The following is an 11,103-nucleotide window of genomic DNA, read 5'->3' as shown; positions in this document are numbered from 1 at the left end:
ATCAGTTATTGTTGTACTCGTAGGAGTACGTAATTGATATACCACGATAACCATATAATACTACATATAAAAGCTACTAATAAATGAGGTCTTTTTGTTGTAAGTTATATATGGTATTTGTAGCTTTCTTTTAGATCTTCTTTGACTATACTACATTCCTCACATATTTATGATAAACAATGTAACTTTCTTGAAAATCTTGTTAACTTTTTTAATATTTTAGTTTATTATGAGAATTGGCCAATGATTGAAATCAAAAAGAGCTGAAAAAATATATTACTATACCTATTACTTATTTTTTTTACTCATTATGTGTTTTTGTTGTATAAGACTTTTCTTGGGCTAATAACAAATTTGGAGGTAAAACAAATATTTTGGGATTTTGAAGTCTTAACAAACTTAACTTATTGGACATTGAAGGATCAAAGCGTGCACGTTAACACTTATAAGTTCTCCATTAATTTAATTAAGGGGCAATTATTGATCCTAACTTTGACTTGGACATTAGCCTAACTAATTGATCAGCTAGAATTCATTACTTTTCGTCACGATTCAATTCAATACCATAGTTTTAAACAATCATCAACTATTCGATTGTAGTATTGTTTTATATTTGACTTCTTTTTTTCTTATATTACGAAGTATTACGGTGCATTAATAATAATTGTGGACGTTTTTCTTTTCTTGTTTCATGCTTAATATACTTTATGGGGTTTGAATTATATTGTGGAGTTAATCATTAATTTATGTAATCGAAAGAAGAAGAATTTAGTAAATATGTTTTACTCATTATTTCTTACAAGTAATCAAAAGAGCTTTTTTGAAATCATAGAGTGAATGATCAAGAGAAATAAACATTATTCTAGCATACTTACATTTACTACAACGAACACAACACTTAGCATCAATAAATAGACGTATTAATAAAGAGTTTTAAAGTCTTTATCGACATTAATCAAGTGTTATTAGATCCAGTATCGTTAAAGACTTTAGAAACATATAAAGAAGGGTTAATTACCGCTAAAAAATATATATTTAAGAGCAATTGAGCTAAAAGTTATATATTTATGAGCAATTGAGCTAAAAGTTACATATTTAAGAGCAATTAAGCAATTGAATTATTGCCGTTATATAAATAAGTATTAATTACCGCTAAAAATTACATAAAGATTTTTGATACTTATGTAGGAATAAAACGTGTCTTGTAAGTATAAATAAAAAAGCGATCGTCAGCATGGTCCATGAAAAAAAAGAGATCGACGCAAAAATTGTAAAAATGTGCTCAAACCAAATATCTAAAAGATAATAATATGAAGTCAATGAAATTTTATATAAAAAAACTACTTAAAAGGATATGGTAGGTCCTTATAAATTCTACGTATATCCTCCTAATAATTTAGTCCATCATATTTACTCTTAATGTTCTTGAATTGTATTTTTAAATTCTGTATTAATTATGTATTTGATAACTAAAAATTACAATTTATTAAATAAATATATAATAAGTCTTTTCACATTTAATGTATTTGATAACTAAAAATTACAATTTATTAAATAAATATATAATAAGTCTTTTCACATTTCACTATTTATCATCAAAATCAAACGTTCAAGAACTCCGATCATAATTTATTGATGTTAATTGAAACGTGAGAATATCATGAGATATTCGATATCTAATATTTAACTCATGAAATATCTTTTCTCTTGTGCAAAATGAATATTTAGAAATTATTTGATTGGTAAAATAAAAGATAACTTAATTTAAAAAAAAAATGTAGATTTTTTAAATATATTTAACCGTGGGTGTTAATTTAACAAATAAGTTAATTACTTGGGATAACCCTGTTTATTCTCTCCCGCCGGTCCGGCCCCACGCTGGTCCACCATATAACGATGCATCACAACGAGCTGATTTCGCCGGAACTACCATCTCCGCCGCCAACTTAAACTGCCAATTTTGCCGGATAAAGCAACACCATTTTGACATGTTTCCCTTCTGCAATGCCCACTTCATATTTACCTTACAAAGTTCTCACTCTTGGTACAAACAAGAAGCTCAATAATTCATGCTTAGTACAAAAGATTCTCAATCTCTCTTCGCAAGGCTATCTTAAACAAGCCTTCAATTACCTTAACATCCTAACACGTAAAGGCGTTCGCTTAGACAGTAAAACTCTTGCTTTTATCATTCAACAATGTGCCAATTCCAGGTCACGTGAAGAAGGAAAATGGATCCATTTTCATCTCAAAACTACTGGATGGAAACACCCCACTACATTTCTAGCTAACCATTTAATTAATATGTATAGTAAATGTGGTGATCACATGGAAGCACGTAAGGTGTTTGATAAAATGACTTCGAGAAATTTGTATTCTTGGAATAATATGCTTTCTGGGTATACTAAGTTAGGTCTCATTAAGGCTGCTAAAAGGTTGTTTGAGCAAATGCCGGAGAAAGACGTGGTTTCTTGGAATACCATGGTGATAGGCCATGCTCAGGTTGGCTACTTCAACGAGGCTCTCAAGTTGTATAGAGAATTTAGGAGGTTAAGTATTGGGTTCAACGAGTATAGCTTTGCTGGGGTCATCACTGCTTGTGTTAAGTCCAGAGATTTTTCTATCACAGGGCAGGTTCATTGTCAAGTATTTATAGCTGGGTTTTTATCCAATATAGTTCTTTCTAGTTCAATTGTTGATGCTTATGCAAAATGTGGGAAGATGAGCGATGCTAGGAGGTTGTTTGATGCAATGCGAGTAAGAGACGTTCTTGCCTGGACCACCTTGGTTTCAGGCTATTCAAAGTGCGGCGATATGGTGTCAGCCAGGGAGCTTTTTGAAGCAATGCCTGAGAAGAATCCTGTTTCTTGGACAGCTTTGGTTGCTGGTTATTCCCACAGTGGCATGAGCATTCAGGCCCTTGAGTTATTTGCAAAGATGATGAAGCTTCAGGTCCAACCTGATCAGTTTACATTTAGTAGTTGCCTATCTGCTTGTGCTGGTATAGCATCACTCAAGCACGGTAAGCAAATACATGCATTTCTGGTGAATGCTGGTTTTAGACCTAATTCAATTGTTTTGAGTTCACTCATTGATATGTATTCAAAATGTGGAAGTTTAGAAGTTGCAAGGAGGGTATTTGATACGGCATATAACAAGCATGATGCAGTATTATGGAATACTATGTTGTCTGCATTAGCACAACATGGCATGGGTGAAGAGGCGACTGAAATGTTCTTTAAGATGGTGAAGTTTGGAGTGAAACCAAACCGTATCACTTTTGTTGTCCTTCTCAATGCTTGTAGTCATTCTGGGTTAGTGCAAGAAGGGCTTTCCTTTTTCGAGACAATGACCTCTAGTTACGATGTTCTTCCTGATCAAGAACATTTTGCATGCATAATTGACCTCTTGGGTAGGGCAGGACATTTTAGTGAAGTGCTAGCTCAGATAAAGAAGATGCCTTGTGAACCTGATGATCATATTTGGAATGCCTTACTTGGTGTTTGTAGGATTCATGGAAATGTGGAGTTGGGTAGAATGGCTGCAGAACTGCTAATAGAGCTGGACCCACAGTCTCCAGCCGCATATTTGCTGTTGTCAAGTATTTATGGTGTACTTGGGATGTGGGAAAATGTAGAGAAAGTGAGACAGCTTATGAATGAGAGACATGTTAGGAAAGAGCAGGCCGTTAGTTGGCTAGAGATTGAACATAAAATGCTTCCATATTTTGGGTGCAATAAGTTGAATACTTTAGAGAAAGATGGAAACACTATTTTGCAACTGCTAGCTGACAGACAAACACTGATGATCTAGTACATGATAGTAAAAGGTAAATTTTGTTCCATTTTTGCTTCTTGTACTGAATTGTTTTGCAAAATAAATGTGTTTAACACATGTTACGGTATTTATGACATTTACCTAAATGTTTGGCTAAAATTGAAATAGGAAGTTATTTTCTATGGCCTGTTCAAATTACTCATAACTTTTTATCTTCCTGTGTGGAAATATGTGAACACTATCTAGCTGCACTAACAAAAATTTGTTGAACCTTTGTCTGTTCTAAATATCTGCAGTTAGGAACTAGATTAACAGTCTGTTTTGTATTTTCAGTTTACCTGAATGTTTCGTTTTTCTTGTTTCAAGATAATGCATGATTACAGCGTTTGGCCACTGCTTGACCTCCATTCTCAGCCTTTGCTAGCAAAATCTCTTCCTTCAGTGCCCTCCCAGGCCATCTACCGTACATCACAGACAACTTCTAAATTCAAAACCAGTCATCTTGGTCTTAGTTCTTATACTAGAATACAGGTTCTTAGATGTTGATTTTTGTTATGTTACCTGCAAACTTGGAAAAAGATTGTTTTTACCAAGTCATCTAACTGTGAATTTGTGAAACTTCAAATATTGTTGAATCAGTTTCACTTGGGATGCATTCAAGAATAATAATACCTTTTTAGCGGGGATCATTTGATAGCAAAGATGCCTTGATTGAAAGATTAAATTGAGGTTTTGGAAATGAACTCGAAACAATCGTCACTAATACTATTTCGTGTTTGATATCTTTTTGTTTATCTCACAGCTCATCCCCTTCCAATCATGTCAGCTAAGGGACCACATCCTAATATTTTCTGGTCCTGCGTCCTCTTCCTCCTGCTGAATTCAGCCAGACTCTGATTTGTACCCATTTCTGTCGATTCATTCATACATGATGGGAGTGATGCTACAGGTAGCAAACCCAGTTTTGTCGATCCATTCATACATGATGGGAGTGATGCTACGGGTAGCAACCTTTGCCGTGAAGTACAAGGGCCAGCCTTTCAAGTGGAGCATACCAGAAATTAAACTTCTTATATGCTCTTTTGGCTGTCATGGGCTTCACAATTATCACCTGTAATTTGTTTCGAGATTTAAATGACTGGTTGAAGTTAGTTCCTATACCAAGAACGTTAACAGATAAAACTGCTAGTTTGGCCACTGAATACTTTTTTGTTGTGTTATGCCTGGGAAAGACTGATGAGGTGGGCGTTCCCCAGTAAGATGACTGCCTGCCTGCCTGCCTGGAAGCAACAGCAATGTCAAGTCCTGAAATAGAAGCACACTAAGTCCCTAGTGATTGAGAACCAGGGATTTAGAGCCGGAAGGTACTCAGTAACAGCTATTCAGGACCCTGCTGGATAGTATTTTGTTGTATTGAAAGATCATGGCTAAATATTGCTGGATTTTGATTTTTGTTATCTCCATTCCATAGAGACCAATGACTTCATTTTTTTTTCTTTGATAGAAAAGCTCTTTTTCCTCACTTGTGGGATTACATTTCGATTGTTGTGGTTTATAGAAAAGCTTTTTTTATCTTATTGATCAAGCAACTTCCTTCTATAATCCTGTCCCAAATGAGTAATGCAAAATACATGACACAGTTATCAGTTGCATAAAGATGTCATTCAACCGAGATGATGACAATGCTCAGTAGTGGGTAAAACATCATTTGGGGAGAGTATTTGGATAGCATTCAAGCTTAAGATTTTCTACACAATAGTGCTACTGTCAGTGAAGTTGCTTTGACCTAAATCAACAACAAGAAATTCTATCATAAAACAGGAGAGCAAAGAAAGGCAAAGGTTACACATAAGTCACACTGCTATCATCTCACTAGTAGTTTTGCAGATCATACGCAGGTTATCTTCTGCACCAAGAGAAGGACCCATCATCTGATGCCTTTACTAAATTTGCTCTTCAGGTCTTCCTGTAATTGCTGGAATATAACAGAAAATACCCCTGCAAAAAAGAACGAAACATCAAGGGTGGCGAAGAGAATATGTTGATCCAAGTATCTTAACCCAGGCAGACTGTTTTGACATAGAACCTACTAAGTAAACAGATAAGAATAAATTAGTTAAGTATGACTAGAGACAGGGACAAGTCTTGACAACTATTTTCCATGAACAATCACTAAGGGAACTAAATGTTTGCAGAGAGAGAGTAAAAAGTTAGCTGTTTCAGAATACTGCAGTAAAATATTCAGGTTGCCAAGGTAATCACATCGATAGAAGAATTAGTAAGCCAAAAGGGACTAGAGATCTAAGTTATAGCTGACACTGGTATTTTACAAAAAAAAAAAACAACTAGTACACAACTGAGCACCTCCTAGGTGTAAGATGAGAAATTAGTAATTGAAGGCAGGTCTCATGAAGCTGTCTTTGAAAGAAGCTTTCCTTTTATTGACTGATGATATCAGCTTGATCTAGGGGATTGAACTGGTCTGGAGTGTAGCCGACGAGGTGTGTTTAGAGAATGATGCCCTACATAGCTGGGCCTTTTTGAAGAAGAGAAGACGTAGGACATTATTGCCCCTTTAGGCGGCTTTAGCCTATCATGTGGGTCCAGTAGAAGTAGAGAAATAGGAGAGTTTTTACGGAGATAGATAATGACTGTATATGCAAGGACCAACATCTTACTTTTAGTTAGCTTTTGGTGTACCCATGATATTCCCATTTGTATAGAAAATTGGTTATCTATAGGAACAGGTTCTTCTGTAGGCTCTCTATTTTTTTTACGTACTGCTTATATACATGAGTTTTCTTAAACCAATTAAAGTATTTACCTAATTACTTTATCAAAGAATCTGTCGAAGGGGAATGAGAGACAACCAAATCTAACCAAATAGTTCAGGAAGCAGGGAAAAGAAGAAAATGAACTATCACTGCACTGATTGGATCTGAGCAAATGGTTTTGGACAAACCTGGTACAGGGATCTCTTTCTGGAGCAATAATCCTTTCACCAGAAGTGTCCCTGGTATCTGCTGGAAGACCTATAGATACAACCAGGCATTAGACCAGATCATGCTAAATAATAAGGAGACTAACAAGCCACCTTATGAGTAACGAGGCATTAGTTCGAAAGGCAAATCACTACAATAAGAAAATTACAGAAACGCAGAGATGCATGTCATTCAGTTGGTCAGAGGGACAATTTGCAGATATCAATATATCCTGGTCGGTCCCAATCTGTGTTTGGGTCTTCAGGATAGTATTACATTGCTCAGCTGACAAAGTTACCTTGAAGAAAACATTTAGATTCAGGAAAAACATGTAATAGGTGCAGTAATAATCATAAAGAAGAACAAATGGAGCATACATCAACTTTGAATGAGGCAGAGTCTAATTTAGAGGATGCACCAATATTGCAGAAGTAGGATTCCACTGATTGCAATACATCGAAGGCACTCTGATGGCGCTGCAGACCCTAAACAAACATTGGAGATCAATAAGAAATCTTGGACCCACCAGCAATGGAGTAATTAACAGAACTAGTACAACCACTTCGTGCCAAAACTAGTTAGTCTGCCAAAGGAACACATGACCTCAGGAACACATGACCTCATATGTATGGTAGAAGTTCAAAACCTTGGTGAATGCATAATGTGTCAACAATCAATTTATAGTGCAAAAGGATAACAATGTCAACACAAGTGACAGACGACTTTTTTTCTGCATCCAGGTGAGGGGAAGGGGAGGGCAGAGCACAGAGTTTGTTTTGAGTTGAAGTTGGCAAAATAAAAAAGATCACTTGAAGTTGAGTTAGTACTTTAAAGGTTTTACTAAAGAAGAACCAGTTCCACATCTACAATAGTCAAAACCTTCAAAATACTAACTCAACCCCCATAACTTAGTATGCCTGTACACAATATTGGAGTTGAAGTTGGAAAGCCGTTTGTTGGAGTTGAATTGTCTTTGGGCATTTCGGCATGAACTTCACTTGCAAAAATAGTTCATAAATAATTGAAGCCTTGAAAAACTTAACTTGAAATACACCTTAAACCAACTGTTTCAACTGAAAAATATTTCAATTTAAGAAATCCAAAACTTCAATTTGCAAATAATTGTACTTGCAACTGAAGTCATGGGCCACATCGCCAGACTCTTAAAGACTTCAACCAGGTTGTATCATACTCAGCAACACCTCTAACAAAAGACACAAAACTTGAACATGAAAGAAGAGACAGTATCAAATGAAAGGAAATTACTTGGGTCCTGGAACATAAAGTCCACTTCTAATTTTCACAGACAATCTTATGATATTTGAGCTCTGTTTTATCAGACTAATCAATTTCCCCATGATTGCCAGATGACCGAATAAAAGGCTAGTAAATATCAGACCTCAAGCATGAATGACATGTTATTCTTTTCAGCCACATGAGATGGTACAATCTTCTTGGAAGCAGGGAGAAATGACCAGGCAAGCCCCCATCGGCATGTTTGGCCTTGCACAAATTCAGTTGTCTTTACTATTGTTGCTCCAACCTCCCAAAGCTTTGATATCAGTACCTTTAGGTTAGCTTTTCTTCCAACCATTGAGGTGTACCACCTGGCAAACATGGGGTCAGGAAATATAACGACTCTTCACAATTGCGCCTTCATGATAAACTTCTCTAACACATAATGCAATAAACCAGATTTTAAGAATGATTCCTTACCGAAATGATTGCCTTAATTGAACACTATCCTCAATAATGCGAGTGATAAAAGCACTCTCTCCCCCAGGACAAACCATCTCCTGCACAGTCCCACCACAAGAAGTCTTTGGATTTAATCCAGCTTCCTCTATCGTCTCAAAAAAAGGAGGGTTGCACATACAAAAGTCGAATTTCTCCCCATCCTTGACTACACCAACAAGTATAGGTGGTCCACCATAACCTTTTCCTATACCTGAGGGCATTTGGAGATGAGCAGGAGGTGAAGGCCCAATGACAACAGCCTTTCCATTGTTGAAGTCTGCGTCCGTACATTGGCCATATTTTCCTGGTTCATCATTCAACTCCTCACTGGAAGATGCTGGGTTTTCCATTTTAACTCTTCTGACCTCAATCAATTCAGAAATATGAGGATTACTTTTGACATTTTTCTCTGCCCACTCCAAAGCTACATCAGTAAAATCTGTATACAGCAAGATCTGAAGGAATCAATATTTTGCAAATATGTAGCACAGTTCTATTAGTGAAACACCAGCAACAATGCAAAGTTAAGGGAGAAAATTACAAATTAGAGGGGGCTACCAGAGCCAACAAACTTCCAACCCAGAAGAGATGCACCGAGAAGAGGGTAAATGCAATTGGTCCCAGTTCCTATATCAAAACCTTTAGCAGTGTTTCTGTCAGCTTGAACTTTAGGAATGATGTCCGATGATAAAAGATCTTCAATCCAATGAATATAGTTTGATCTGTTGGGGACTGTGGGGCAGAGCTGTCCATCGGGAATCCACCTACATAAAGAACATGTTCAGGCATATGCGGATGGGAGAATGGCATCATTTAGAATGTAAGGGGTCTCAAAAGACAAACATAATCTTGCATCTAAACTGCATCTATAGTCTGCTGGTCACTAAACATAGACAAGAAAGGGTTTCTCCTTTTTTCTTTTTTTTTCTTTTTTTCCTTTTTGGGGAACATTATGTTAACTGTTTATACACCAAACTGTAGGTAGGTTCTATCCCAAGCTTATATTGTATCAAACTAATCAAAGCTCCAATTCAGCTTGGAAGCACAGTGCCACTGGTAATTAAGTAATATATTTAGGCTCCTCTAGCTTAAAACTCATTCATAAAAATATTTATTTGATAAACATTTATGGTTTGACATCTCCTATGGACTTTTAGCAATCAAAAGATTAAAAAATGACATCAAAAAAGCCAAGGGTTCTGGTTCCATCATTGGTAAGTGGACAGCTTCTTTTCCTTTTTTGGGGGTAACTAAGAAATCTGCTTTTTACGGCTTCGAAATCAAAGATAACAGGTCCATTCTGTTGTCCTTCTCCACTTAACAATATGGGACTTGGTTCACTGGCAAGTAGGTGGACAACACTCTAAAGCAAATAACTTTACTTGAATTCTCCCAGGCCACCATAGAATGAAAGTGACATGCAAGGTGAAGTTAAAAGAAGAAACAGCTTAGAATTGTAAAGGGAAAAAACTATTAAAATGAATCTAAAGTTAAAGAAACAACTTAGAACTGTAAAGGAAAAAACTACCTTGTCTTAGAAATTCTCAGATTGCTAATACTTTTAACAATAAACTTAGCAGCAAACACAGTGACCAAAATCTTGAAAATTATTAGTGTTCCTTCATTCCTCATGTATGACAGCACCAACCCGAAATGTTTTAGACTATATAATTAGTAATTCTATAAAAAATCACTTTCACAAACTTGAAGAATATAAGTTTTTAACTTCACAATTCAATTTTAAATACCATTATTGACGGAGTACTATTTCGCATCACTTACACAAACTTGAATAATAGAGTATAACTTAACTTAACTATTCAAATTTCAATGTTTTTCATCTATTAAACCATTATTCAAGATTTGATATTTTCTTTCCGCAGTAAAAAATTATAATGAAACTAAATTAACATCAAATTGAGCATATAAAATCGTACTTTTCATACAAGATAAAACCAAGGGATACTATACAGTGAAGCAAACACCTTTTTTTCCAGAAAGGGGAAATGGGTATATAACTGGAATAATAAAGGACAGAAAAAGAAAGCTAATTGATTGCCAATCCACTGAATAGTAAACTTAGAAGTAACACAGGATCAAGAATCTTTAAAAATCTATAAAAAGAAACAGAAAAGTAGCGTTAAGGTTTAGGTGCTCCGTGTTCAAGAAAACATAAAACTCGGATACCCTTTTTACATAAGAGTAACCTGGAAAAAGGAAAAAGATAAAATGGGTGTTTACCAATTGAGTCCATGATCATGGTGGAGCAAGACTCTGGTGAGTTCACGTGTTGCATTGAAATCGGTCCAATCAATTCTTGGTCGACCATCTCCAGAATAGAAAACGTAAGGTGCAAAGGTAGAGTATTTAGAGGCCAATAAGGAGAAATCTGGCGGGTTATCAGAGTACTTGTTACGAGGATGTGTAGTGGCTCTTTCTCTCTTCCTCTTCTTGCTCCCCATTGCTACCAAAACTCAAAATCCCATCTTCTCTGCGAATATTTTTTGTTTTGAATAATTGATGAAAAGTCGGGTCGGGTGTTGTTATGGGCCAGGTGATTTATTTAGGACCGAAATTTCATATATTCATTTAAAAAAAATTGAGTTTT

The 11,103-nt window shown here is 35.8% G+C and overlaps 2 protein-coding genes across 4 annotated transcripts; one reads left to right on the top strand and one right to left on the bottom strand.

Annotated features, from left to right (window-relative positions):
• The first annotated feature begins 1,811 nt into the window (after nucleotides 1-1,811).
• LOC107008551 (pentatricopeptide repeat-containing protein At2g21090) lies at nucleotides 1,812-5,354 on the top strand. 2 transcript variants are annotated; one of them, XM_015207637.2, is made up of 2 exons: nucleotides 1,812-3,829; nucleotides 4,144-5,354. In XM_015207637.2, exon 1 carries the CDS (start codon nucleotides 2,005-2,007, stop codon nucleotides 3,811-3,813), a length of 1,809 nt encoding a protein of 602 aa, XP_015063123.1. In that variant the 5' UTR covers nucleotides 1,812-2,004; the 3' UTR covers nucleotides 3,814-3,829; nucleotides 4,144-5,354. The 2 variants fall into 2 exon arrangements, with proteins under 2 accessions (XP_015063123.1, XP_015063122.1); XM_015207636.2 differs by having other exon boundaries at nucleotides 1,814-3,829; nucleotides 4,580-5,354.
• A 113-nt stretch (nucleotides 5,355-5,467) lies between these two features.
• On the bottom strand, nucleotides 5,468-11,002 carry LOC107008552 (U6 small nuclear RNA (adenine-(43)-N(6))-methyltransferase). 2 transcript variants are annotated; one of them, XM_015207639.2, is made up of 8 exons: nucleotides 10,737-11,002; nucleotides 9,054-9,259; nucleotides 8,475-8,934; nucleotides 8,158-8,365; nucleotides 7,136-7,243; nucleotides 6,928-7,056; nucleotides 6,740-6,809; nucleotides 5,468-5,775 (listed from the first exon to the last, which is right to left on the bottom strand). In XM_015207639.2, exons 1-8 carry the CDS (start codon nucleotides 10,955-10,957, stop codon nucleotides 5,705-5,707), a joined length of 1,473 nt encoding a protein of 490 aa, XP_015063125.1. In that variant the 5' UTR covers nucleotides 10,958-11,002; the 3' UTR covers nucleotides 5,468-5,704. The 2 variants fall into 2 exon arrangements, 1 of the variants encoding a protein (XP_015063125.1); XR_003578385.1 differs by lacking the exon at nucleotides 5,468-5,775 and having other exon boundaries at nucleotides 7,177-7,243.
• Between the last annotated feature and the right edge of the window lie 101 nt (nucleotides 11,003-11,103).

This window comes from Solanum pennellii, chromosome 1 (genome assembly GCF_001406875.1).
Source record: "Solanum pennellii chromosome 1, SPENNV200".
Taxonomy (NCBI): domain Eukaryota; kingdom Viridiplantae; phylum Streptophyta; class Magnoliopsida; order Solanales; family Solanaceae; genus Solanum; species Solanum pennellii.
This window is presented reverse-complemented; position numbering and strand designations above follow the sequence as displayed.